Source organism: Parasteatoda tepidariorum, chromosome 4 (genome assembly GCF_982258835.1).
Source record: "Parasteatoda tepidariorum strain Cologne lab strain chromosome 4, Ptep-v5.0, whole genome shotgun sequence".
In the NCBI taxonomy this organism is placed as follows: domain Eukaryota; kingdom Metazoa; phylum Arthropoda; class Arachnida; order Araneae; family Theridiidae; genus Parasteatoda; species Parasteatoda tepidariorum.
The window spans coordinates 61,701,806-61,729,723 of NC_141758.1; the positions used below are offsets into that span (position 1 = coordinate 61,701,806).

The window sequence follows — 27,918 nt, forward strand, 5'->3', positions numbered from 1 at the left end:
TTGTGAAGCCTAAATGTTTAAGAGTGCATAAATTAAATTTTTTTCTATAATTATAGTAATGAATAAATAATAATACTATTAATGTTAAATAAACTCTTTCTAAGTTTGTTTTAGGTAAAGTATATGCTTTTTAATTCTAGGATTAACGAGTAAATCTAGAGTCTAGGCTTTTAAAAATTGCATCGCTAAAACATAAGAGCAGCAGCAATCCGCTATAATTTTCAATAAACCTGCAATTATTAACCATATTGTAAAAGTAATAATTTCTGAAGATTAAAAAAGAATCTAATTTACAACAAGCTAAAATCTGTTTACAAATTAATTAATGCAAATAAATGGCCTTAATGTAAATACAAAGAAAAAGAGAAGACGAAGTGAAATTGGCAAATACATTATAAAAAAAAGTTAAGTGAAGGAAAAAAGATTAGAAAATACTATAAAACTTCGAGTTTAAAGATATTGAGTAAATCTAATATTGTTGAAAATATTGTTTGTGAAAAATTACTTATATAAAGATCAAAACAATTGTCAGTATAAAAACCAATGCAATAGTCAATATAAAAATGAATACAATGTAAAAATTAAAGCTCAAATTACTTTGTATACTACACAAACTATTGCCCTGACAGCAGAATTTACAGAGACAATCTTCTGTACAATCTTCATAGATTCAAATTTATCTGCAATCCTATCACAGTCAAGCACAGACAATCATGGTTAAAACTAGGCATAATCTAACGTGTATTATATATCAGAAAAATTGAAAGTAGAAAAAAAATGATAAAGTCGATAAAAATTATGCTTTCTAAAATTCATATTGTACAGTCTGTAATTAAAAGAAAACAGAATTTTTTAGAAATTCTTATTCTTTTTTTTAATGTCTTGCCATTTAAAATTTTTTCTTTTCATTTTCGAAAATTCCAGCTAATTGAAGAAAATTAGTTTCGAATATTAGAAATTCTCAATTTTCTTGTTTATTCTTTAAAAAGAGTTTTACGCCTAATATTCTTTTCAGCGATTCTAATTAAAAACAGCACCTTTAAACGTGAATGAAAAACGTTTTTCAACATTGGTATTGGAGATGCTTATCAATGCATGATTACAGAATGTTTTGTTTTCACCTTATAAAATATTAAAATATGGGACCTTAAGTGGCTCGAAATATAATGGACCTTCAATAAATACATTTGCATAAAAATGTATTCAAATTACACACAATGAATAATTGATCTTTGCTTACATGTAAAATGCTTTGCAAGAATTTTAATTTAAAAACTCTCTGTGGCTTCTAAATCTGGGAACTTCTATTCTAGTTTTTTCTACAATTTTTAATTCAAAACTTTCTCAGATAAAATAAAATTTCCATATCAATTACTAGAAGTTAAATATATAATTTGGGGCAAAAAAATATTCTACTGATGTAATTAATCTCAAAGTCATTTATTTTCAAAGAATTGAAAATAAATTTTCTTTAGCTAGAGATAATAGCTGACGATGAGATAAAATATAAAATAATCGTCAGATAAAATAATCGAAAAAAAAGACAATAAATTATCTGCAGATAAAAACTAAGATAATAGGATAAAAATTAATCTGCAGATGCAGCGATATTCTGCAGCGTACACAGCCGTGCAAAGCTTCTGCTACCAGGATAATCTCTACTCAATTATCAAAGTCGATTACACTGAATAATTACAGACATTTACGGTTTTATTTTAGCCGATTTCTTCAATGAAGATGTATATAAATGCATATAAAGCTCATTTATATATTAAAAAAAGGAAAAAAAAGCACCAACTGTTTCAATGTGAGATAATTAATATGTTATAAAAAAAGTATAGCATGCATTCATGGCTAAAATACTTATTAGTTCTGTTCAAATATTTGCAGAGAATTCCTTTTTTTACCCATTGGCAAAATGTGATCGCCGTTTTTCAGTATAAGAGAATAGCGCGTCATCAATTATCTTATTTAAATTGTAGCAATGCGCAATAAATTGAAAAATAATAACAATCTATAGAATCATCAATACACAAGTCAGGATAGATTTTTAAAAAATTAATTGTAATAATCAATCGAGTGTTTTAAAAAGTTTTTCTTTTAAACATTTGAAGCAAATTTAAGTTTATATTATGGAAAATCAGCAGCATCATTCGCATACTAAAATAAGATTAATAGGATTGAGAATTTTTCCTATTAATTTATACTTTAATATTTTTGAGTGTATTTTAATTACCAATTCGAATTTTCTTAATTTTTTTTTCGAATCCCGATCAAAGTTTCCTATTTAAAAAATGGAAAATTAGTAGAAATCATCTCTATTTAAACAAAATTAATATGATTGAGAATTCGATCCATTAACTTATACTTTAATATTTTTAATAAAGTTGTAGATACCAATTTAAATTTCCTTCGTTTTTATTTTGAATCCTAAGTAAAGCTTTCTATTTAATAAAAATTAACGTTTAGTTTTAATAACATTTGTAGCAATTATCTGCGTATTAAATCAAAATTGATATGATTTAGAATTCTTTATATTTTCTTATTCTTTTTTATTTTTTAAAGTGTTTTAAATACCAAATCAAATTTTCTTCATATTTGCTTTGATTTCAGATTAAAGCATTCTGTTGAACTCCAAATGCTCTTGTAGAGTGAGAGTTGGAACAAAACAATCGTACAAAGTTCGATCTTTAGAACTTTTTCCTTTAGGACCTGTCAGAATCGTTTCGATTTCACCAATTCCCAAGGTTCCTTTTTTCAAAAGCAGTTCAGTAATCTATTTAAATAAAATAAAGTTCATTAAGTAATATAATAAAGCTTTTTAGTTTTTTAGACATTAAAATATAGTGACAATACACAATTTCAAAATTGGGTAAAATCTTATATACCTTTCATTTCAAGAATTTTTCGTTCGAAAATTATTAAATTGCTGGGAAGATAAGCACCCTGCTCGTTATAGCACATCAAACGAGACGACTGCTTTGCAATAATTGTCTATTCTTAGCACAAAACACTTTTTCTACGAAAATTGAAATTTTTCACTTATAATATACGTACTACACTGTTAGAAATTTCTCGGAAAAAAAGGTTAAATAACAATTTATTTAACTGTTATTATACCATATTTAAACAAAATAGTCAAATAACCATACATAATATCGTATTCAAACTATTAGCTGTGAGAAAAACCGTTTATTAACTGCTTTCACCTAATACAGTTAAACAACCAGAATTTTATCGCACTAACTAGGCCCGCAATATGATGCCACTTAGTTCCTTGCAGCTAGGTGCATACTGTAACCGACTGGGCTAATCTGTCAATATCATGACCGACAGACTGGGTCATTGAGTCTCAGCGTTGACACCACCATATTTCCTCCATTACTTTCAACACACGAAGAGTTGCAGTGTCCTGCTCACCCCGATTTGTGACCCTGGACACTCTGAATACGATACTCTCATTCATAATGGTACTCTCATGCTGCTTAACACAAAAAAGTGTAGAACTTTCGTGTTATTTCCAAATGGTTAAAAAACCGTATAGTTTCGTATTCATGTTTTTTTTTTTTTTTTTTTTTTTTTTTTTTTTTTTTTTTTTTTGAAACCATTTACAACATACTAGTTGTAAATGGTTTCAAAACAGCAAAGGCAAAAAAAAAATTTTTTAACCGTAAAATTTAACGTTTAATTGAATGGACAGACCGATGGCGGTTATTTTACAGTCATGCTAGAATAAAAATTCTAACAGTGTAAAAAAATTTCCATTTGCTTGCGCTTGCACCCCCACTTCCCACGTCCAACATTCATTTTTTTAATCAAATTGAATGTTTATTTTGTTCAAATTGAATGTTTACTTTGAGTCAAATTCGATTGGTAAATAGTATGAGAGATCTGGTATAATTCTATTTCACTTATGATTCCATCAATATATATTTGTGATCATAAATAATTTTGTTACATTAAAAATTAAAGGTATATTTTGAGAACGAATTTAGTGAGTTCACAATCGTAATATATTTTCACTAAACAAACAGTTTGATATATTAAATATAATTTGTGCAGGCATTACGCTGTGCATGGTGAAGCTGATTCTTAAGCTCTAAATCATTGAAAGAATCTCTATAACGTTCATTTATATTAGTCTATTTAGGTAAATTACTCTAAAAGTAATAATTATAAAACGATTAATAAGTTTAGACAACAATTGAAATAAAATTATCTTAAAATTAAGCGTAATAAGTTAACATCATAGAATCGCTTTATAATAAAGAGACAACATTTTTGGTTTCAAATTCTGAATTGAGAAAAGAATCAAATTTTAAAAACGCAGTAATATCAGAGTAATGTAAGAAAAATAAATATTTCAGGTAAATTCCTTTAAGTTTGGGATACAAAATTATTTTACAGTAAAACATACTTTTATGACGTTTTTTAATTTTATGTTGATGACAACCAAGAAAATATGGAAATTAATGTGGGAAAACTGGATTTTTTCATGTAATTTTCCGGCCAATAAAAATGCACCAACAACAATAGAAGACTGCTACGGTAGATTTTTATATATAGTTAGTTATAATTATTAGTATTAAAAAATATATTTTATAGGGCACTATTTTGGAATAAATGAAAAAATTTTCAATTTGTTATATTGCTCAAAAATTAGAGCAAAATAAGCAAAAAGGGTAATTAATATTCCACTTATGACTGCTCTTCTGATAAAACTACTGTTACTCAATTTTTCAAACTGCTATAACCCCTTCTACTTATTTTATGGGGGGGGGGCGCAAATTTGTGTCCAAATAAAAAAAAATAAAGAACATTTACTCAGAAAAAACATGCTTTTGCATCGAATTCCGTAACTTAAAGAATTGTCAATACAAATTATTTATCATATTCACTGTTAGACTCTCGAATTAAAAAAATTTCATCTCAGGAGATGAAAAATTCGATCATCAGATCAAAAGCTATTAAGATGTTCCATTTTTCTTACCCCACATTACCCATATGACATAATTATTTTCCTATACAACTAATGGGAAAATATTGGTCATATTCCATTCAAATGCATAGGTATGCTAACAGAAAAGGCATTTGTAATATACTTGTGACACATTTTCGTTGTCTTCCAAAATACTTAAGTAAACCAAAGTACTTTGTAGCACTGTAAACGGACGAATTTTTTCTCAATTTTCTGTAAAACACCAGAAAAAATTTAAGTTATTTTGTAATTTCTTTTCTCTATGACTTTATTGCAGACTCTCACTCTAAAATAATTATTCTAGAATTAATATTTTTCTCATACATTGAAGAGATTATTAAATAATTTTCTTCTCAATTCAAATTTTCTTACGTAACTTTTCATTACAGATTGTGTATTTGTATATGTATCTTAATCTATAAAACTTGCTAAGAATTCAAATCTTCTTACTATCAGTACTTGTCTCAGTTCAAATTTTCTTACGTAACTTTTTATTAAAGATAGTGTTTTGTACATGTATCCTAATCTATAAAACTTTATAAGAAGTAAAGAGTGAAAAAGCTTAATGTCTTACCTTTATAAGTTCATTTCTATGAGCTTTCAATAATGCTACTGTAGATAGAAAGCAACGGTGAGCGTAATACAAAGTTATCTTTAATTCATCCTGGCCTTTTATTTCTTTTAGACATTTGTAGTGGGAATGTCCCTAAAATTTAAAAGAAAAACTCAATAGGCAATTTTTACTTTTACTATTTTTTATTGTTAAAAATGATAGTATTCAATGACATTTATAAAATTCTTAAGAATAGTTGTGTTCTGTTTTCTGAAGCAAATATTTTAAAACACACAAAGTTTTTTCACAGACGAGCCTTCTTCCACTAGGTTATTCAAATGTGAAATGATTGAGCTTATTAATTTTCCACTAGTCATACATTCTTTATATGTGATATGTATCAATGTATAAGCTGGTGAGTATCCCTACTAATATAGAAAGAGATATTACTAGGAATTTTCCTCATTGTAGAATTAGTGGACGAAGGTTCACCCAAGTCAATTCACTAACATCAGCCTTAAAAATACAACGACAATTTGAAAATTTTATGACACATTTTTTACTTTTACAAACACAATTATGACACAATTTTTTACTTTTATACTATTTAATGACAATTATGAAATTCTTAAGAGGAGTTGTGTGCAGTTTTCTGAAGCAGATACTCCAAAACACTCAAAAATGTTTTATAGAAGAGCCTTCCATCACTGAGTTATACAAATTTCAAAATGATTAACGTAATTAACTTTCCACCAGACATGCACTTTTTATACTTACACTCTTATCAGTGTGAAAGCTGGTGAGTACCCATGCTAGTTTAGAAAGCCATGTTCCTGGGAATTTGTCTAAATCTAGAACTTAGTGGACGAAAGCTCGCCCAAGTGAATTTACTAACAACAGCCTTAAAAATACTGCAACAGTTTGAAAAAATGTTTGACACAAATTTTAATTTTGAAAATGGTATTATTTAATGGCATTTATAAAACTCTTAAGAAGAGTTATGTTCGGTATTATGAATTAAATATTCCAAAATGTTATTTAGAAGAACTTTCTTTCACTAGGCTGTTTAAATGTGAAATGATTAACAATGTTATCTAAACTTACACTCTTTATATGTGTTAACTTGTCTTATACTCTTTATATGTGAAATGTATCAATGTGTAAGATTGTAATCCACTTTCGTATAGAAAACATTGTCACTGTAAACACTACTACTGAACCTTTTCACAAATTAAAGTATACAAAATTATTTCTGATAAAATTTTTCTGAATTTTCCCAGCTGAAAATGTTCAGATTTTAAGATAGTGACAAATGTAATATCATTAATTACAGTTTAAGGTAATATTTTATTTGAAGTAGGAATGTCAAGCTTTTTCATAAAGTCAGGTTACCTTCATCTACAAATATTTTAAATTGATAATGAAACATTAAACAACTTTACAGGGTCTCATAGTGATTAATTTAGGTGGAATTTGAAGAAAACACAGTATTTTTATTCTCTGTAGAAGAAAACTTATCTTTTTCAAAATAGTTCCTTTTTTTCAAGTTTGACACTTTTTTTCTTTCATTTAATACATCGGATCTTATAATTGCTTTTATTATTTAAATTAAAAATAACAAAATAGCAGCTTAAAGCTTCTAAATTAGGATTTTCTTAAAATAAATATGAAATCAGTATGTGTCAGGCCTTTGATGAAGTTATCCCATATAACGGTTAGACTTTTTTCCTGTATGATTTTTCTAATTATAATCAAAATTATTGTTTATCAAAGTCCAGTTTGAGTCTTTCCTTTTGTAGAGACTAGTCAGAATAAGTCGCAGGCTTATTAAAAAATCCTGCTCCTCGAAACTGCAATGTTGCAGATTAATTAGAAAGTTTTTCAGTATTCAATAACCAGCCTGATATTTTTAAACGTATTACAATCTTCTTATATACTTTCAGCTACTAAAAAATGCGCGAAATACTACTTAAGCTAATTGCAATAAGCCTTCAATAAGGCTATTTACAATAAGCCTTCATTACTTTGTGCTTATTGCAAACCACCTAACGAAAATCCGACAAGTTCATTAAACAAAGCAAATTAATATGCATCCAAATTTTCTAATTAGCCTAAATATATGCGGAACCACAGCAAAAATACTGAAAAGTATTAGGCTAATAAGAAAACACTTGGATCTTTTTTGCGAATAGACTGGAGTACTGAAAAATTAGACAGCTGCTTGTAAATAGGAAAAGAATTGTTCAATTAATCTAAGATATTTACAGCATTCGATAAGTATTATAAAAAGAGACGAGAAAAAAGTTTTTTTTTTATCACATGCAGCTATTTTAAAACATAAAGGCAAATAATATTGCAAAACATTTTGTACAGTTTCAAGCTGCATACATTGCTTACCATGTTTAAAACCCCAGCAAGATATGCTTCAAATTCAATTTTATCTCGGCCATGTCTCTTAAATTGTTGAGGATGGAGTAAACTCACTGCTACGCAGCCTGCGAACTTTGCACATATCAATTCGAAATACTAGAAAATACATTAGAAAAAATAAGCATATAATATATATATATATATATATATATATATATATATATATATATATATATATATATATATATATATATATATATATATATATATATATATATATATATAATGTTCCTTCAAACAAAAAAGAGTCCTACCAAAGTGCGGCCAGCCATTTGACTGGTGTCTTTAATTGTGGACCCCCGGCCACATGTTAGTTGGAAACCCCTGATATATATAAAGAAAAAAGATGAAAAACGAAGAAAACTAGAAAAATCAATAAAAAAAATTTTTGAACTCTCCTCATACGATTGTATTGATATATTGACACGATATTAGATTGTATTGATATATTTATTATTGGCTATATTGATATGATATTTGAAAGCACTTCTTTTTGCGGTTACAAATCGTGTGAGCTGATGAGGAGATTATATCGTTTTTTTCTGGATTTTCATTTTTTTCATTATTCTGTAACTTTTTTCATGTTTTCTCTACATTTTGAACTTAGATATATGCGCGTGTGCTTGTGGGCATAAACTTTCGTGTAACCAATATTCGTAACCAACTTCGTATAACCAATTCGTATAACTAGTTATAAATTGATTTACTTAGTTTAATAGTTACGTACACTGAAGAGCCAAAAAAGCTGATATACCTGCCTAATATCATGTAGGGCCCCCGCGAGCAAGCAGAAGTGCCACAACACGACGTGGAATGGATTCGATTAATGTGTGAAGTAGTGCTGGAGATAATTGACACCATGAATCTTGCAGGCCTGTCCATTAACCAGTAGGAGTAAAAGGGGGTGAGGATATCTTCTGAAGATCACGTTACAAGGCATCCCAAATATGTTCAATAATGTTCATGTCTGGGGATTTTGGTGGATTTCCAATACTCACGGCATATTCCTGAAATGGTCGTACGTGAAAATCTAAATTTCATTGCTATCTCGGAGATGCTATGTCCCATCTCCCGTGCGCCGACTATAACACCACGTTCAAACTCACTTAAATCTGTATAACCTGGCATTGTAGCAGCAGTAACCGATCTAAGAACTGTGCTAGACTCTCGTTGTCTTATATACGAGTTGCCGATCGCAGCACTGTACTTTGATTGGCTCCATACCCTTTATTTGCATACTCATGCCTGTACCAGTTTTTTTGGCTCTTCAGTGTATATTTATTTACTGATTAGTGTCCACAAATAAACCACTGATATATTCTGATATCAATCCAAATGTACCATTAAATATTGATTACCACTGAAACAATTGCCTCCAACAAGCATTTATAACCCATTATTTTTCCTCCAAATCTGAAAAAATTTCCAACGATAGTGTTTGTTCGGTTCTCTTTTATTTCCTGTTTTATTTATTTTTTCTGTGTTGACAGGTATTATTTGAATAGTCAGAACTAATCTACAATAATATTATTTATAATAATTATCATAATTATCATAATAATTTATATAATAATGATTTGTATAATAATTATAATAATTTTTATTATAACCAGATTTCAAATTTGTTTTCAAAGGAAATTCTCAAAATTACGAGTCTGGACTTATGTTTAAATCTCTTTAAATCAAATTCTCCTCTCAATATTTAAAGCTCTTTAAATCCCCCCCCCCCCCATTCTTTCTTATTTTTCCTTTTAAAGGAGCTCCTACGTTAAAAATCTGAACTTTGCTACACAAATTTTAATGTGGAAGCACACTAAAGCGTACAACAAATCGTTAAAATCTTCTTACCAATCATCGTTTAAAAGCATGAAAATGTATTTTTTTGCGGTTGATACTGCATAAAAATGGCTTTTATGAGAATGGCATTTTTTATGGTAATATGTATTTAACCATTATCCCTCTACTAAATGAGTTGAATAAAAAATTGATGAGATCAATTAATAAATTTAAAAAATATCAATCAGTATTTTTAAATTAATCAATAAGTGTTTTTAAATAAATTAATCAGTTTTACCAAATTATTCTATCAGTGTTATTAATCAATCAGTATTATCGGATAAATCAGTCAGTGTTTTTAAATTAATCAGTGTTAATAAATTAATCAATTAGTGATTGAAATAAATAAAGGTCATTAAATTAATCAATCATTGTTATTAAATCAATCAATTATTATACTTAAATTAATCAATTAGTGTTATCAAATTAATCAATCAATTTTTTAACCAATCAGTATTTATGAATTAATCAATCAGTGTTCTCAAAGAAATCAATCTTAAAGAAAGTAATCAATCAGTGCTTTTAAATTAATCAATTAGTGTTCTTAAATAAATAAATCAGTGTCTTTAAATTAAACAATCAATGTTATTAAATCAATCAATCAGTGCTATTAAATCAATCAATCAGTCTTATTAATTAAATCTATCAGTGTTATTAAATTAGTGTTCGTAAATAACTTTATCGGTGTTATTAAATTAATCATAATATGTATTAAATTAATCTCGGTGTTATTAAATTAATCATAATATGTATTAAATTAATCTCGGTGTTATTAAATTAATCGTAATATGTATTAAATTAATCAATCATTGTTTTCAAACAAATAAATCAGTGTTATTAATCTATGTATTTAATTAAATCAATCAATCAATGTAATACCTCTTCATATGAATAAACATCATTGTAGCGAACTTCAATCCCTTGTTTTTTTTCTTCGTACGGCTTGATACTAGCTGTGCGCACATAGCAGTCCACCGTTGTATACCAAAAACCAATGAGATGACCAGCTTCGTGTAACGCTGTCAAAAAATCTTTCGGTTTGTTCTTTTTCAGAAGTTTTTGAAAGCGCTTCTCTTGGGACTTCCATGCAGTTCGATACCTCTCTTTAGCCGTGTCAGTGTCCAGTTTTTCCTGAATATGATGCCTGTATCTTTTCAATATACCTTTCACTGTAATTAAAAGATGCATCTTTATTTATCGGTCTTTAAATTTGATATCTATGCGTGCTTATTTTTCTTTAGTTAAGCTTTATTTACTTTACTTCTGATTTAGGATTCGCATCTCTTTGGACATACTGTTTCTGGCCAAATTATTAGACGCACTAAATGATTCTGTGTAAAATCTTAATTACCAGGTGACACTATACAGCTTTATTGTTTTTGCGTGACAGCAACCGGTTCGCACTTGTTTACGTTCGTGTATCAATTGGTTAAATTAGACGATATATTAAATAAATACGGATTATTTATTATATCGGGTATTACATTATTATATTGTAATAATTAGATCAAATTATTAGATGCACTGCAGTTTTTTAATATTTACATGTTTTACGCGAGTTTAAATGCAATAATATTATATTTAAACATGTATGCAATAGCTTTTTATTCAGAATATTTTTCATATACATAAAATAATAATTAAAACATCGATTAAAATAATAAAATAATAATCATAAAATAATAATTAAAAAAAATAACAAACAACTAATTAAGAAAAAAGGATGAAATTTTATCTAAAAAAACCGGAAAAAAGATACAATCTTTTCATCAGCCCACACGATTATATCCGCAAAAAAGAGTGCTATCTGATATTGTATCAATATAGCCAAAGCAAAATATATTAATACAATAGTGTGAGGAGCACTCAAAAAATGTTTTTACAAAAATTACAACAAATAATATAGAACACAATAAGTAATAATAAAATAACACGTTAAAACAGAAAATAAAATAAAAGAAAAAGAAAAAAACAGTATAAAACAAAAACTATAAAGCGAGTAGAGAAATCAGATGTACTTACATGAACGGGAAGTTTTTCAAGAATGATTTAAATATGTTTACGCAACAAGATTGCCAGATTACAAAATATGAAAACAAAAGCGCAAATTGGTTACTAGAAGAAAAAACTAGAGGGGTTTTAAATACTCAAAAGGGCGACCTTTGTGCTAGAATACAAAGTAAGGTAAAACAACGTTTAAGAGCACAAAAAATATTTAAAAATGCAGACAGCTGCTTCGGAGGCTCAAAGGGCAACCTTCATCAGTGCAACAGAAAGAAATGCAACCCTGTTTTCTCTTATTTCTTTCTGTTGCACTGATGAAGGTTGCCCTTTGAGCATCCGAAGCAGCTGTCTGCATTTTTAAATATTTTTTGTGCTCTTAAACGTTGTTTTACCTTACTTTGTAGAGGGGTTTTGCTTTAAAGTGCCGTTCTTACTGCATTGCTGAAGTGATTTGTTATGCTGTACATTGATTTGTTAGTTACCAAGGATGGGCCCGAACTGAATGTGCGCAAGGTTATATTATACTGGATAATTTAAAAAAGTTGACCATAAATAATTTTGGAAAATAGATATTTATTTAAGAAAAAATATAAAATAGAAAAGAGAAACATGAATTGCCTGTTTTGCAAATAATTTTAGCCACAGATTTGCCCGAAATGGATTTGCACATGTAAAAATTGTATAAATTATCAAAGAAAAAAAATTTTTAAAGATAATTTTAACACTCTTTTTTGCAGATATAATCGTGTGGGCTGATGAAAAGAGTATATCTTTTTTTTCCCGGTTTTTTTAAATAAAATCGCATCCTTTCTTTTTCTTTTTTTTTTTAATCAGTTGTTTGTTATTTTTTTTAATTATTACTTTCCCCCCCTTTTTCACATGTCTATAATTTTCCTTTGTTTTATCTTCACTTTGAACTTATTGCTAACGGTGGTTCATCTATAAAATCTGATTTTAGAAATTCTATCAGGAAGTAATCAAAGTAATTCTAAAAATTCGATTAAGAGAAAATCAACGCAATTCTAATTCAACAGTCAAATCTAAGAATATTTTAAGTATTTAATAAGAGAAAAGAAAAGATTACATTTTTAAAGCTCAACAGCTACATGAAATTCTAAACATCGAATGAATATTAATATTCAGTTCATTTTTTGTTTTTGGCAGTGCGCATGCGCGTCGTTACTTCTACGTAAGAAGAAAATTGTTACTTGACGGGAACATCCCGCCCCCCGTTGGATGTTAGTCCAACATCATCCGGTAGTGGAAGTATGTTAGAGATGGCTCGGCGAAAAGTTCCTCTAGCTGTTTTGACGTCAACCACTCTGACAAGATTGTCTTCTCCAGGATAAGTTTTCACAATTCTAGCCAGATTCCACTGCATTGCTGTCTTACTAGGATCTTTAAGAAGGACTAGTTGATCAACTTTCAGATTTTCTTGTTGACAAGTCCATTTCGAACGTGTTTGTAGTTGACTCAGGTATTCATGGCTCCATCTATTCCAAACGCTGTCTTTCAGACGTTGAATCAGGCTCCACCTAGAAGAAAGAGAAAAAGAATCTGGAGCAGTATGATGTTCAGGAAATGACATAATTGGAGCTCCAACTAGAAAGTGTCCTGGTGTCAACGGCTGCAGATCGTTAGGGTCTGATGACATGGGCGAAAGTGGGCGTGAGTTGAGAATACTTTCGATCTGCACTACGAGCGTAGTCAGTTCTTCAAAATTTAGTAAGTTAGATTTTGTGACTTTCAAGAGTATTCTCTTCATGGATTTAATATTAGCTTCCCACAGACCACCAAAGTTAGGAGACGCAGGCGGTGTGAAATGCCACTGAATTCCCTCTTCAGCACTAAAGTTCTTCACAGAGTTTGACTGGCAAAGTTCAAGCATTGAGTTCAAAACATTTCTTGCACCTTTGAAGTTAGATGCGTTATCACTCCAAATAATCGACGGTTTTGAACGTCTCGAAATGTAGATCTCTTCAAATTAGGTTTTGTTAATATGGGACCAGCAAAGTCTAAACCAACTTTATCAAAGGGTCGTGATGGTACGATCCGATCTTTGGGCAAGTTACCCATCTTTTGATTAATAGTTTGTGTCTTAGTCTTGAAACAAGTCAAGCATTTATGTATGAATCTTCGGACTCTATCTAGTCCAGAAGGTATCCAGTAAAATTGTCTAATCAAATAAAGTGTTGTCTGAACTCCCGAGTGTAATGATTTGTTATGAAAGTGTTCGATGATTAATTGTGTAAGGTGATGAGATTTCGGTAAAAGCATTTGATATTTTTGTGATTCTGTTAACTCGGAGAATTTCAAGCGACCACCAACTCTCATAAGTCCATTGTCGTCCATAAACACATTCAATGATATGATTTTGCTATTTTGAGGAATTGGCTGTTTGTTTTTTAGGCATTTAATCTCAGAGCTAAACTCTATAGATTGCACACATTTTACTAACACCTGTGTAGCATTTTGTAGCTCGAATGTACTTAAATTATAACTTTTTCTATTTGTATCTTTACAGTTTTTAAGAAATCTTAAGCAATAAGCTGTAATTCTAACCAACCTAGTGAAAGAGGAGTATCGATTAAGGAAATTGTTGATGTTTTCGTTTCTCTCTGCGACGTTTGTGTTTAAAGTTAAAACTTTCCGAATTTCTAGTGTCTCTGGATTTGCAATAAGTTCTTTGTGTGTTTCTAAAGATTTTGGCCACGACGATTCATTTTCTTTCAGCCATAGTGGACCCTGCCACCAAAAGTCGCTGTTTTCTAATTCTGAAACCGAAAGTCCACGTGATATTAAATCAGCTGGATTATCCGTTCCAGGACAGTGAAACCATTCTGAAGGATTACTGTAATTGTGAATTTCCTGAATTCTGTTCTTTATGAAAATTTTAAACCTATCTGGTGAACCTCTTATCCAAAAGTACGTAATAGACGAATCAGTCCAAAAAATTCGCTCAACTGGAAATTCCAAACCTTCTATGATTTTTTCACTCAGTCTAGCAGATAAAAGTGCTCCCATAAGTTCTAATCTAGGTAAAGAGAGCATCTTTAACGGCGCAACTCGTCCTTTAGAGGCAACAAAACTAGTAATGATGTTTCCATCGTTTAGCTTTACTCTTAGATAGGCAACCGTTCCGTAAGCTTTGATGGAAGCATCTGAAAATAGGTGTAACTGGATATTGTCTATATCTTTAGGTAATGCATGTGAGAAATAGTAACGCGGTAATCGAATGTTACTCAATTTCTTTAAATCATCACACCATTTATTAAATGCCTCAATGGTTTTATTTGGTACAACCTCATCCCAATCTACGCCTAAACACCATATTTCTTGTATCAGGCATTTGATACGAATAGTAAATGGCCCAATGTATCCAATAGGATCAAATATGCGACCTGCAATTTGTAAAATATATCTTTTAGTCCCCTTATTTTTCTTAAGGAATAATTCAACATTTCGAGTATCAAAGTAAAAATAGTCTTCCTTGGGATTCCATGCAACTCCCAGGACCTTTGAAGGTATTAAAGTTTGATCAAAAGAATCAGTTATGTCATCTACTTCTAATTTATGTTCTTTCAACTTGTGAAACAGTTCTGGGGAATTTGTTTTCCATTTTCTCAAACACATGCTAGCATCTTTAAAAATTTCATGACTATCTAAACAAGTAGTCAGAGCACTTTCTACCTCATCTTCGCCTATGAGGCAATCATCAACATACAACGATTTATTTAACAGTTGAACAGTAAGAGGAAATTTCTGTACATACCTCTTCAAGTGATGTTTTATGTTGGCATTAAGTAGAAAAGGAGAAGATGTCACACCAAACAGAACTCTTGTCATCCGGTAGGTCTCATCAGGACTGAAATCGTCTGGGCTTTTGTTCCAAAGAAATCTGGTGTAGTCTCGGTCTTCTTCATCAATTTCAATCTGCAGGAAAGCTTGCTTGATGTCAGCAGTCACAGCTACAGGATGAAGTCTAAATCTAATCAAAAGAAGAAAAAGATCAGGTAATAAATTAAGTCCAGTATACAAGCATTGGTTTAGTGAAATCTGTCCAGCAGAATGCGATGATGCATCAAAGACGACTCGTAATCTACTTGTACTCTTGTCATTTCTGACCACAGCTCTGTGAGGAAAGTAGAAGCAATTCTCTTCATTCAAAGTTTCGTTTTCCTTTGTAACAGGCTCTATAATGTGCTCTTTTTGATAATCTTCTAAAACTTTGTTGTATTCAAAAAAATAGACTGGATCGTTGATGAAAGATTTTTTCAAAGACTGAAATCTTCTACTGGCGACTACCTTATTATTATGTAAAATACTCTTTAATTCAGGTTTCCAGGGCAACTTCACTTTGTAGCGATTATTTGCATATGAAATTCCTTCTTCAAAATTTTTCATTATCTCTTTTTCGACATTATCTTTAGTTTCTGAGTCCACATTAATCCCTAAGTTTTCCAGCTCCCAAAATTCTCTTAGTTGATCGGAGATGGATTTTTCTTCGACGATAATTTTGAAGCTACATAGATCTTTATGAATGCTTCCTTGTCCCTGAAGACACCAGCCAAAAATGGTTTCTGAAGCTACTAGTTTATCGTTCAATCTTCTAATTCTACCACTGACAATGTCAAAATAAAAATCAGCTCCAAGTAAAATTTCTATCTTATTTTCTTTAGAGTCATAGGAATCAGCTAACTGTAAGCCTCTCAACTGCTTATGTTGGTATCAGGTGCAGGTAAATTAGTAGCAGATATTTGATCGGTGACTAGAGCTTCAAGTTCAATATTTAACGAAGGTTGATCCCTATTAGCTAATCTTATTTTAACAACATCATAAATTTTCTCTTGAGCTCCATCAGCTCCGAAGGCATAAACAGATAAGGTTTCCGATCTTACAATGGGAAGTTTTAATCTTTTTGAAACTTCTTCTAAAACGAATGTTCGCATGGATCCATTATCTAATAATATTCTAACAGGTGAAGTTTCTTCATTTAATGATTGTTAAACACTGTTTAACAATTTTAATGCCTTTAAGAAAAGACATAGGTTGCAAAAATATAAGACTTTAAGTATTGCTTTGTACAAGGAAGAAATTGCATGGACTAATCCTATAGGAGCAGATTATCTCGAGGAGCAGCTTTTGAAACGCCATGGGATTAGGTTGAACTTTCCCCGCAGCGACACCTGTCAGCTGAGTTCCCGAAGTGCAACTGTATTCAACAAAAAGTAATGGCAACGTGGGAGTGAGGGACTCCTTTTCCCCCTTTTTCGAGAAGATTCATTCGATTTCTTTGTGGGCCCCCTGATGTACGTCTGTGCATCAGGGAGGCGTGGAGTCTGATTTTTAGAAGGAATATGATGACGATTTTTGAGCATGAGACAAATCCATTTACATCTCTAAAATTGTTCTATAATTTTTAATTTGTGGCCTGTGTGGCTGTAGATAGTGATGTTTTGCATTTATACGTTTTTTAATTTTTTTAAAAAAAAGAGTGCTTTCTAACAAATAAAATGTGGTGAGTTTACAAATTTCTGTATTTTTTGTTTTATCTGTCTCATGTGTTTTTTAACTCTAGGCAATCCATTCCTTTTCAGCTATTTATTTTTCTTTCAGGTTATTGCGACAACGTAAATCTTTTACATTATACTTTTGGCCATGTTTCGAATTAAGATGATACGTATCCGTTTACAGGATATTGTTATTCTAGTAATTTGTAATTGTTTCTTCTAAATTAATTCTTAATGGTTCATTCTAAATTAATTATTTAATCTTTTTTACTTATTAAACCTTTTTCCCTAAGCCATTAAGAACACACGTTATTATTTGGTGCCTTAGTACCAGGTGTGAGCTTGAGGATTTTATTTTTTTAAATTTTCATTATAAATGATATATATTTTAAGTAAAATTAAATTTTGGAATGGATTGGACTAATTTTGATAATTTTTTTTTGATAAATATGCTGCAAAATTTATGGCACATGGCATATTAAAATAATACACGTGCATGATTCATATTTCTTCATTCTCTCTTCCTCTGCATTATTGTTGTTTCTCTCCAATGATTTTGATAATTTATTGATTGAAATATTTCATTGTTTGAAAGGTAATGCTTAATCGCAATAATTTTAATTAAATGAATGTCTTGTGTGGTTTCAAAAGTAATGAAAATTAAGTGTATATATGTTGAAAAATTAGTATTCTTGATTTTAAGGATTTGTAGTGGATAATTTTAAGCAATGGTTATATGAAAATAGTATTTTAAATGCAGTAGGGCTATACATTTTTAATGACTGTAATACCATTGGTTATATATATATATATATACAGTTTTATGAATATTATATTGATAACAACTTGATTTTTTGTAATTTTATCTGTGATTTTTATCTTGAATATTTTTGAGAGTGTATTATATTTCTATAATTTAACACTTATCTAATTTAATGGCAAAATCTAATTTTTCTTTGGCGAATTCGCTGCAACCTTTCAGTGGCAGCAGGGATGCAAATTTAAATTTTTTTCTTAGCAATTTAGAGCAAATAGCTATATTAGAAAAATGGGACGACACAAAGAAATGTCTAATTCTTAAATTAAATTTAACAGGAGAGGCATTAAGAGTAGTCAGTGAAGCACACACTGAAAATAATAATGAATTTGAAATAATAGTAAAAATACTTAAAGATAAATTCTTAAAAAAAACAAATTATGCTGAATTACAAAAAAAGTTTAACACACTTATGCAAGCTCCTAATCAAAGTATAAAAGATCTAATAGATGAGGTGGAGAAAGCTACCAATCAATATTTGGAAATAAATAATAAGAGTAGTGAGGAGACTTTGAATTTGGCTAAAAAAATGAAGGCTCAAAAATTGTTAGATAGTATGAGACCCGATATTCGACTTGAAGTCATGAAAAGGGGAGCCACAAGATTTGAGGACATAGGCAAAATAGCAAGTGATGTGGAAAATGCTCTCGCAATTAATGAAAATCATGTAAATAATTTAACGAAGACAACAGATGTAGATATTCTATTAAAACATCAGGTAGAAAGTAATCGCAGGATAGAGGAATTAACTCAAAAAATAGAGGATTTAACTAAGAATAAATCTGTAAATAATATTTCAAGAACTAGGAACTTTGTGCAACCTAAAATAACTTGCCATATATGTAATAAATAACATAACAACGGAACATAATAACATAATAACACTTAACAACGGAATGTTGGTATTATCCAGGGAAAGATAGTAATAATAGTAATAGAGTAACACCTTATGATAGGAGTCGTAGTAACTTCAGAAGAGGATTCAACAGAAATTTTAGGAATAGGGGTAACAACAGTAGGGACAGAAGACGAAATAATTTAAACTAGTTAATGGTTCTTGTAACAGGTGGAATGAAACAGGGTTTACAAGAACCAATAACAAACCAAATGAGTTAAAGCTGGATAAAAATACAGAATTGAAAAAGAAGGAAATTTATAAACAAAATGTCAGTCCAAATTATAATAAAAAATATAAGAGTAGGATATTTATTAGTAGTAACATCAAACATAAAAATTTTAATTCAGATAATAATGATAAAAAAAATCAGGTAATAACAAATTCTAACTATAATTCAAATAACAATCAGAGATGTAGAAATGATATAAATAAAAATAATGATGAATTAAAAGACATAAATGAGGAAATAGAATTAAGAAATAAGCATGTTATGACATGTGGTGATATTAACAATTCAGATGCTCTTCCTATTATAATTTTAAAATTTGGAGATTTATTAATACCTGCTTTATTAGACACTGGTGCTAATTTGAGTTTAATTGATCCTGCAACTGTAAATGAAATAAAAGAAAAGACTAAAGTTAATTATTTATCTCGATCAGTAAGAATACATACCTTAGATAACAACACTATACCATACTTATCAGCTATATCCTCAAAATTTAAGATCAAGACTAAATGGTTTAATGGAACCTTCTTTGTAACTCAAAATTCTTGGCATTACAAATATAAAATTATCTTGGGTTATGATTTTATACAGCATAACAAAATTATTTTGGACACACCAAATAGGAAATTAATTATGGGGCATGAGTCATTTGAATTTTTTGAAGATACTCCTCGTGTGATAAATAATTTATGTAATAATGTGCAGATAGATAAAGATAATATTGCTTGTGCACCCGAGAAAATAGTAATTGAGTCTAATACCCAAAAATTAATTAAACTAACTGTATCTCAAGATATAAGCAATTGTAATCAAATATTATTTTCTCCTAATACTAATAAACTAAAGTATACAATTTATGAATCATTAATTGAAATGACTGATAAAAATTTTGCAACTATGATTGAAAATAATACTGACAAAAGAATAATTATAAATAAAGGAACTAAAATTGGTAAAGTATTCGAAATTGAGAAAAATGATATTATGATACCCACAGAGGATGAGCATTTACAAATAAATAATTTAAATTTGGAAGAAATTCATAAACTTAGAAAAATAGAAATTAATACCAGTGATTTTGACTTAAAACATTTGAATAAGGATGATGCAGACAAGATGCTCAAAATTTTAATGAATAATGCTGAGGTTTTCTCTAAATCTTATGCTACTCTAGGCTCTACTAACGCCGTTATCCCTGAATTTAAATTATTACACCAATTTCCTATTCAGACTAGACCGTATCCAATTCCTAATATTGCCAAATCATTTGCTAAAAAAGAGATTCAAAAATTGTTGGAAGCAGGCATTATTGAACCTTCATCTTCAAATTATTGTTTTCCGGTAATTTTTGTCAAGAAGAAACCTTTTGTTAATGACCCCAACTTACAAAAATTCCGCATGGTCATTGACTATCGCTTACTAAATTCTGTAACTGAGACTTTTAAAATTTGTTTACCTAAAATAAATGACATTTTACATGACATTTCTGGAAAAGCATTCTACACGGTTTTAGATTTAAAGAGTGCATTTTTTCAACTGCAATTGAAAAAGCAGGATAGAGCCAAACTTGCATTTTGTTGCGAAATTGGAAATTTTCAGCCCACTCGTCTTCCTTTTGGATCTCGTAACAGCACTTCTTATTTCCACAATTTAATTTCAAAGTGTTTAGATGATATAAAAGGGCCTAATGTACAATATTTTTTAGATGACATAGTGATTGCTGCTAATTCAATAGAAGAGATGATTAATTATTTGATTAAAGTCTTTGACAGACTTAAAAAATTTAACTTAACTTTAGATCCTGCAAAAATTCAAATATGTAAATCTGAAATAGTTTATTTAGGTTTTAAACTTCATGCCAATGGTTTTTCCCCAGCTCCGGAGAATGTAAAAAAAATTGTAAACTTTCCTATTCCTAAAGATGTCAAACAAGTACAAACCTTTTTAGGCATGATTAATTATTTTCGTCATTTAATTTATAATTTTGCTGACATTGTTAAACCTATAGTGAATTTAACTAAAAAAAATGTTGAATACAATTGGAATGAGGAGTGCCAAAATGCTTTTAAATCTATTTCAGAGCAATTACTACTTACACCTACTTTAAAAAATATTGATGATAGCAAAAAATTTTATATTGTTACTGATGCCTCTAATAATTCTTTATGTGGTATTTTAATGCAAAGAATTGAGGAAAATTTTGTACCTATAGAATTTTACTCCAGACAACTGACTTTTGCAGAGTCCAAATATCCATCAATTAGGCGAGAACTTTTAGCTATTGTTGATTCAGTTAAACATTTCCATCAACATCTTTATGGTAAAGAATTCATTGTTTTAACTGATGCGAAAGCATTAACTTTTCATATTGATTTGCAAAAACAACCAGAGATTGTGAGTAGGTGGCTTATGTATTTACAGGAATTTAATTTTCAAATTAAGCATATAGAAGGTTTAAAAAATCCAGCTGATTATCTATCCAGAGTGCCCATTACTGATGTTGTTGCTAATAATGTAAATATATTTGAAGTGAATGAAAATCTTAAAATGGAGAATATAATTAAATTTCAACAAAATTGTAACAAAACTAAAGAAATATTGGAAAAACTTAGAATCAATGACAAATTCACTTCAAAAAAATTTTTTGTAAATGATAAAGGAATACTTATGATGAGAATTAAACCTCCTAAACATCCTCATAAAACTATTAGTAGAATTTTTATACCCGAATCTCTTAGAGGTGAGGTTCTTAAGGCAGCTCATGCTGCACATTTTGGTACTTTTAAAACATACAATTTAATGAAGAGAAATTATTCCTGGTATGGCATGTTAGCTGATACACAAGATTTTGTGGAATCATGTGATGCTTGTTTGGCAAATAAGCCTAAACCAAAAATTACTGAAACTAAATTTATTGAGAAAAGTGATCTCAATGTGGGACAAAGATTGTCAATTGATATTGTAGGAAAATTGCCTAGGTCTATTGACAACAAATTTTTTATTTTAACAATTATTGATAATTATTCAAGATATTTAGAGACCATACCATTAACAAATATAAAATCATCAAACATAATCAGTAGCTTAAATGACTATTTTTCTAAATTTGGGTTAGCTCAAGAAATAATTAGCGATAATGGCACTAATTTCACTTCTGATGAGTTTGTTAACTTTTTAAAATCATTAAATATTGAACATAGAAAAACTTCATTTTATTATCCTTTATCTAATGGTTTACTGGAGAGATCTCACAGAATTTTAAAAGAATCAATAGCTTCAATGTGTCACAATAGTTGGGAGTGGACAAATAAACTTTTATTTTTCAAATTGCATTATAATTCCTCAATAAATGTGGTTACAGGTTATACTCCTGCAGAATTGTTTTTTGGTCGAAATTTAAATCTCCCATTAAATGTAAGTGTTAATGTCAACAATGAAGAAAACCCATCTAATTACATTAAAAAATTAACAGAGCACATTGCAGAGACCAGAGAAATAGTGAGGCTTAATGAGAATAAATATTTTGAACTACATGAGAAATACATAAAGGGTAGACCAACTCCTAATTATGAGTGTAAGGATCTTGTTTATTTAAAAATAAATACCGATGTTCGTTCTTTAGATCCCAAATATGAAGGTCCTTTTGAGGTTACGAAAAAGTTTAGAAATAACAATTACCTAGTACATATAAAAGATGATAGAAGAGACATGTACAAAAAATTTCATGTCAGTAAACTTTTCAAAAAAAAGTCATTAAGAGAGGAACTAAAGAATGACAACTCAAATGATCATGATATCAGCATTGAATATTAAGCTAAATAATGGTTAGAGTGTTTATCATATTTTTGTTAGGGTATTGATTTGACAATTTTAACTCAAGGTTTATTTAAATGTAAAAATATATAGTTAGCAATTTTTTTTTGGTGGTAAGATTTTTGAATTGCATTTTTCCCCTTCGAGCTCAAAATTTTATATTTGATGAAAACTGGCTGGTACAATTATCATTAAATATGGAAACATCCCATTCAAAAATTAAGCTTGATTTTTTCTTGGTTTTCTCTTTCTGATAACCGTCTTATTTTTTTAGCTACTAAGGATTTTACTGTCCTTGTGATGCAAATTTTTAGTTATATTGTCATTTCAATAACGTCTGATTAAGATAGGGAGTATAGTGAATTTAAGGAAAATTTTGAAATAGTAAATAAAATGAAATATGAGCAGAATAAATAAGTAAATGTGCTGAATTGAGATAATAATCATTGCAAATACTAGTGTAGGATTCAAAATGTAAATAATTGCATAACATATGACAAAAAAAAATAATGCAAACACTAGTATAGGAGTATGAGGTAGATCTAAAAGATTGTCCAATTAGTGTCATATGTTATTATATAAGTGCCAAACATGAAATTGATCAAAAAAAAGAAAGAGATCAATATCAAAAAATTTTTTTAAAACTTATTGACAAAAGTTACTGTGCATTTTTAGATACTGTATGACAAAATGTTATTAGGTGACAGTATTGTTGGTATAATGAAGTTTTGTATGTTAAAATTTTTTTGTTTTACAAGAAAGAGAGAATGAAGGGATAATATGAATACTTTAACAAAATTTTTTTGAGACTAGATAGAATAAATTCACCACCATTGTTGTTTTGTAATTTTATATGTATGTTATATTATTCGGATACTCACCATTTTTTTATTCACTTAACCACATGCTTCCAAAGAAAGAAATGTGTAAGGCAGCTGAATTTTTTTTTTCTTCATTTTTTTTTGCTATTTTAGTGAAGCAATGTTAAACACTGTTTAACAATTTTAATGCCTTTAAGAAAAGACATAGGTTGCAAAAATATAAGACTTTAAGTATTGCTTTGTACAAGGAAGAAATTGCATGGACTGATCCTATAGGAGCAGATTATTTCGAGGAGCAGCTTTTGAAACGCCATGGGATTAGGTTGAACTTTCCCCGCAGCGACACCTGTCAGCTGAGTTCCCGAAGTGCAACTGTATTCAACAAAAAGTAATGGCAACGTGGGAGTGAGGGACTCCTTTTCCCCCTTTTTCGAGAAGATTCATTCGATTTCTTTGTGGGCCCCCTGATGTACGTCTGTGCATCAGGGAGGCGTGGAGTCTGATTTTTAGAAGGAATATGATGACGATTTTTGAGCATGAGACAAATCCATTTACATCTCTAAAATTGTTCTATAATTTTTAATTTGTGGCCTGTGTGGCTGTAGATAGTGATGTTTTGCATTTATACGTTTTTTAATTTTTTTAAAAAAAAGAGTGCTTTCTAACAAATAAAATGTGGTGAGTTTACAAATTTCTGTATTTTTTGTTTTATCTGTCTCATGTGTTTTTTAACTCTAGGCAATCCATTCCTTTTCAGCTATTTATTTTTCTTTCAGGTTATTGCGACAACGTAAATCTTTTACATTATACTTTTGGTCATGTTTCGAATTAAGATGATACGTATCCGTTTACAGGATATTGTTATTCTAGTAATTTGTAATTGTTTCTTCTAAATTAATTCTTAATGGTTCATTCTAAATTAATTCTTAATGGTTCATTCTAAATTAATTATTTAATCTTTTTTACTTATTAAACCTTTTTCCCTAAGCCATTAAGAACACACGTTATTAATGATGATTTAATCATAGCGGTACATGTTTGCAAATAAATTCCAATAGTGGATTTAATCAACGAATCAGTTTTATAAACTTCATGGCATTGCGAAATAGCAGTAACAATTTTAGTTTCGTTTTTATCCTCAGCTTTACCAAATTGATAGCAAATTGTTCTGTTGTGTTTATGATTACATATGTCGCAAAATGTCCTTTTCTTACAGTCTCTAATTCTATGATTTTTTTGAAGGCACAAAAAGCAACGAGCTTCTTTTTTTAACAAATCCTTTTTTTCATCAATATTTACATTGTTGCAGTGTTCCGAACTATGAGTTTCTTTACAAAAGATACAATTACTTTCTGTGACAGGAGCTAAATATTCTACTGTTTTGTTTACATTTGAATTGAAAGGGGGATTTTGATTTCGAGGTGACTCACGCGAATTGCCAAATTGTTGTTTTGCGACAGTATTATGATTAATGAAGTTTTTCTTTCTATCTACCCTCGAGTTTTGGAATGAAACAGATTCCCTACATTCTATTTCAATTTTTAGAAAATTTATCAGTTCCATTACATCAAAATCACTTAGATTTGCTTTATCTAATTTTCTACGGTTAAAGCTTAAAGCTAATTCTTCAGGAATTAATTTAATCAAAATGGGGTACAATAAATGTCCATACATTCCGGAAGTTACTTTTAAAGAGTCCAAACTTCGAATTTGTACTTCACAAGTGTCATATAATTTTCTTAATCCTAAAACATTATTAGCATCTTTAACAGGATAGAGATTTAACAATTTGTTCATATGAGCATTTATAACTAATTCATCTCTACCGAATCTTTCTTTTAATAGTTTAACAGCTTTTCCATAATTTTCCTCAGAAAGCGAAAACCCATTAACAACATTAGCTGCAGCACCTCCTAAAAGTGATTTTAAATACGAGAATTTGTCTATTACAGATAATGTTTCATTTTTATCAATTGTACTTTGAAATTGATTCCAGAATTCTATCCAAACACACGGATCTCCATAATATTTTTCTATCGATAATTTAGGAAGTTTAACATTATTGTTTATTTTCCGATTCAAAACCTCTGTGGCTATAGTATTGTTGGAATGTTCTTGTGCCTGAATTAAATTTACCCTATCATAATTATTAGCAGTTGCATTACGAAGAAAGGATTTTATCTTAGAAGAAAGTTTCGAATTCCATAAAACAATTTTCTGACCATATTCCATTGCAGATTCAATTTCTGCTTCAAAATCATTTTCATCTACAATTAGAGATTGTATAGTATTATCTAAATCATTTATTTGTTTTAATCTACTAGTCAAAAAATCTAAATGTTGTTCTAGTTCAGTATCAGTATTTATTTCATCAAATTCTTGTTCTAATTTGTTAATATATTTTGTTATGCTAGAACGTAAAACGCCTCTAATTTTTCTCTGCTTAGTTAATTCTTCCATATTTTAAAAATTCTTATCAACACTAATAATCAAATTTATAATTTGTATGATGCTTCAATATTTAGTAAATATGTAAACAAATACTGCATCACACTATCAAAACAAAACAACTTTCAACAAAACAACTAACTACTACTTTAAATTTGAAGCATCAAATTATCTAAATCTTCATATAGATCAAATTATCAAATCTTCCTACCTTTCTTTTCTTTACACTTCCTGATCAATCCGAAATCGAAACAATCTATAACAACAAGAATGTTGTTTCCCGGCCGATGCACCAAAATGCTAACGGTGGTTCATCTATAAAATCTGATTTTAGAAATTCTATCAGGAAGTAATCAAAGTAATTCTAAAAATTCGATTAAGAGGAAATCAACGCAATTCTAATTCAACAGTCAAATCTAAGAATATTTTAAGTATTTAATAAGAGAAAAGAAAAGATTACATTTTTAAAGCTCAACAGCTACATGAAATTCTAAACATCGAATGAATATTAATATTCAGTTCTTTTTTTGTTTTTGGCAGTGCGCATGCGCGTCGTTACTTCTACGTAAGAAGAAAATTGTTACTTGACGGGAACACTTATCTAATGAGTTCTGTTTACTTGCAGCTTATGCGCAATAAATTAAACTTATTGTTTTTTGTTCGCGTTTTTTTGTTATATATATATATATATATATATATATATATATATATATATATATATATATATATATAGATAGATAGATAGATAGATTTAGGATAGTCTTTAGTCTATCCTAATCTTCTTCATTTGTGATTCATTAGTTTTCGATTGTAAATTAATGCTTTTCCTCGCTTATGTGTTGACTTGTGTATATTTTTTGATTTCATTTTGGCAGGGATATCAGAAATGTTCATTAAGTTGATTATTACGGAACAACATAAATTATATGTCAGACTATGGATTTCAATGAACAAGGTTCGAGTAAGTCAGAGATCACGAGTTCGAAAAACCTCTGAAAGAGGGAGTTCGAACATTTAAAAATAATTCAAAGACAGAATTTGCATAGTATTAATTTTGAGTGTGTAAGTACCCTCATTATGCAACTGTTATTTTGTATATATATGTAACAAATCAAGATGGAGTTTTGTTTCTTTTGATTTTCAAGACTGTATGTATTGAATTCATGTTATGGAGAGGATTGTTTCTCCTTTATGATGTTTAAGTTAAGTTATGATTTTACTTGCTAATAAAATTTATGATTAGTTAAAAGATGACTTTTTCATTATGCTTGCTGGGCATTTTCCACAACGCACTAAACTCTGCCAGCAAGGTTATGGGCCATACCTGCCCAGCTTAGTTAAGCTTTTGTCGTCTTTAGAAGCAAGTTTATTATAAAGCTACTGGGGCCGTGTAGACAGATTGAAGATGGCCGAAAGTGACAGCAGTTCCATATTGGGATTTACAAAGCTAAACAGTTTCAATTACAGTAGTTGGAAAATAAATATGAAAGTATTACTCATCGATAAAGGCTCTTGGGAATTTGTTGGTGGTACAGAGAAGCCATTACCAACTGATGCAACAGACAGAGACTTACGCTCTTA

At 29.5% G+C, this 27,918-nt stretch overlaps 3 protein-coding genes and 1 long non-coding RNA gene across 4 annotated transcripts; all 4 read right to left on the bottom strand.

Moving 5' to 3' along the window:
- Positions 1-2,491: 2,491 nt before the first annotated feature.
- Positions 2,492-26,847, bottom strand: LOC147811001 (uncharacterized). The gene is made up of 5 exons (XR_015433092.1): positions 26,549-26,847; positions 10,677-10,966; positions 7,929-8,057; positions 5,553-5,684; positions 2,492-2,776 (listed from the first exon to the last, which is right to left on the bottom strand). It is a non-coding gene; the product is annotated as an uncharacterized LOC147811001 (long non-coding RNA).
- Positions 13,006-13,689, bottom strand: LOC147811002 (uncharacterized). Its single transcript, XM_087162190.1, has one exon. The coding sequence runs from the start codon at positions 13,687-13,689 to the stop codon at positions 13,006-13,008; it is 684 nt and encodes a 227-aa protein (XP_087018316.1).
- LOC147811003 (uncharacterized) lies at positions 13,695-16,750 on the bottom strand. Its single transcript, XM_087162191.1, has 2 exons — positions 16,516-16,750; positions 13,695-16,474 (listed from the first exon to the last, which is right to left on the bottom strand). The coding sequence occupies exons 1-2, from the start codon at positions 16,748-16,750 to the stop codon at positions 13,695-13,697; spliced, it is 3,015 nt and encodes a 1,004-aa protein (XP_087018317.1).
- On the bottom strand, positions 24,859-26,121 carry LOC147811004 (uncharacterized). Its single transcript, XM_087162192.1, has one exon. It carries the CDS (start codon positions 26,119-26,121, stop codon positions 24,859-24,861), a length of 1,263 nt encoding a protein of 420 aa, XP_087018318.1.
- Positions 26,848-27,918: the final 1,071 nt, after the last annotated feature.

What these genes read in the sequence shown, in the direction of transcription:
- LOC147811003 (XM_087162191.1), bottom strand. Translation starts at nt 16,750, where the DNA reads ATGCGAACATTCGTTTTAGAAGAAGTTTCAAAAAGATTAAAACTTCCC. An exon ending in ACCTGATACCAACATAAGCA is followed by an intron (nt 16,475 to 16,515) that starts GTTGAGAGGCTT and finishes ATGACTCTAAAG; the next exon opens with AAAATAAGATAGAAATTTTA.
- LOC147811004 (XM_087162192.1), bottom strand. Translation starts at nt 26,121, where the DNA reads ATGGAATATGGTCAGAAAATTGTTTTATGGAATTCGAAACTTTCTTCT.
- LOC147811002 (XM_087162190.1), bottom strand. Translation starts at nt 13,689, where the DNA reads ATGCTTGAACTTTGCCAGTCAAACTCTGTGAAGAACTTTAGTGCTGAA.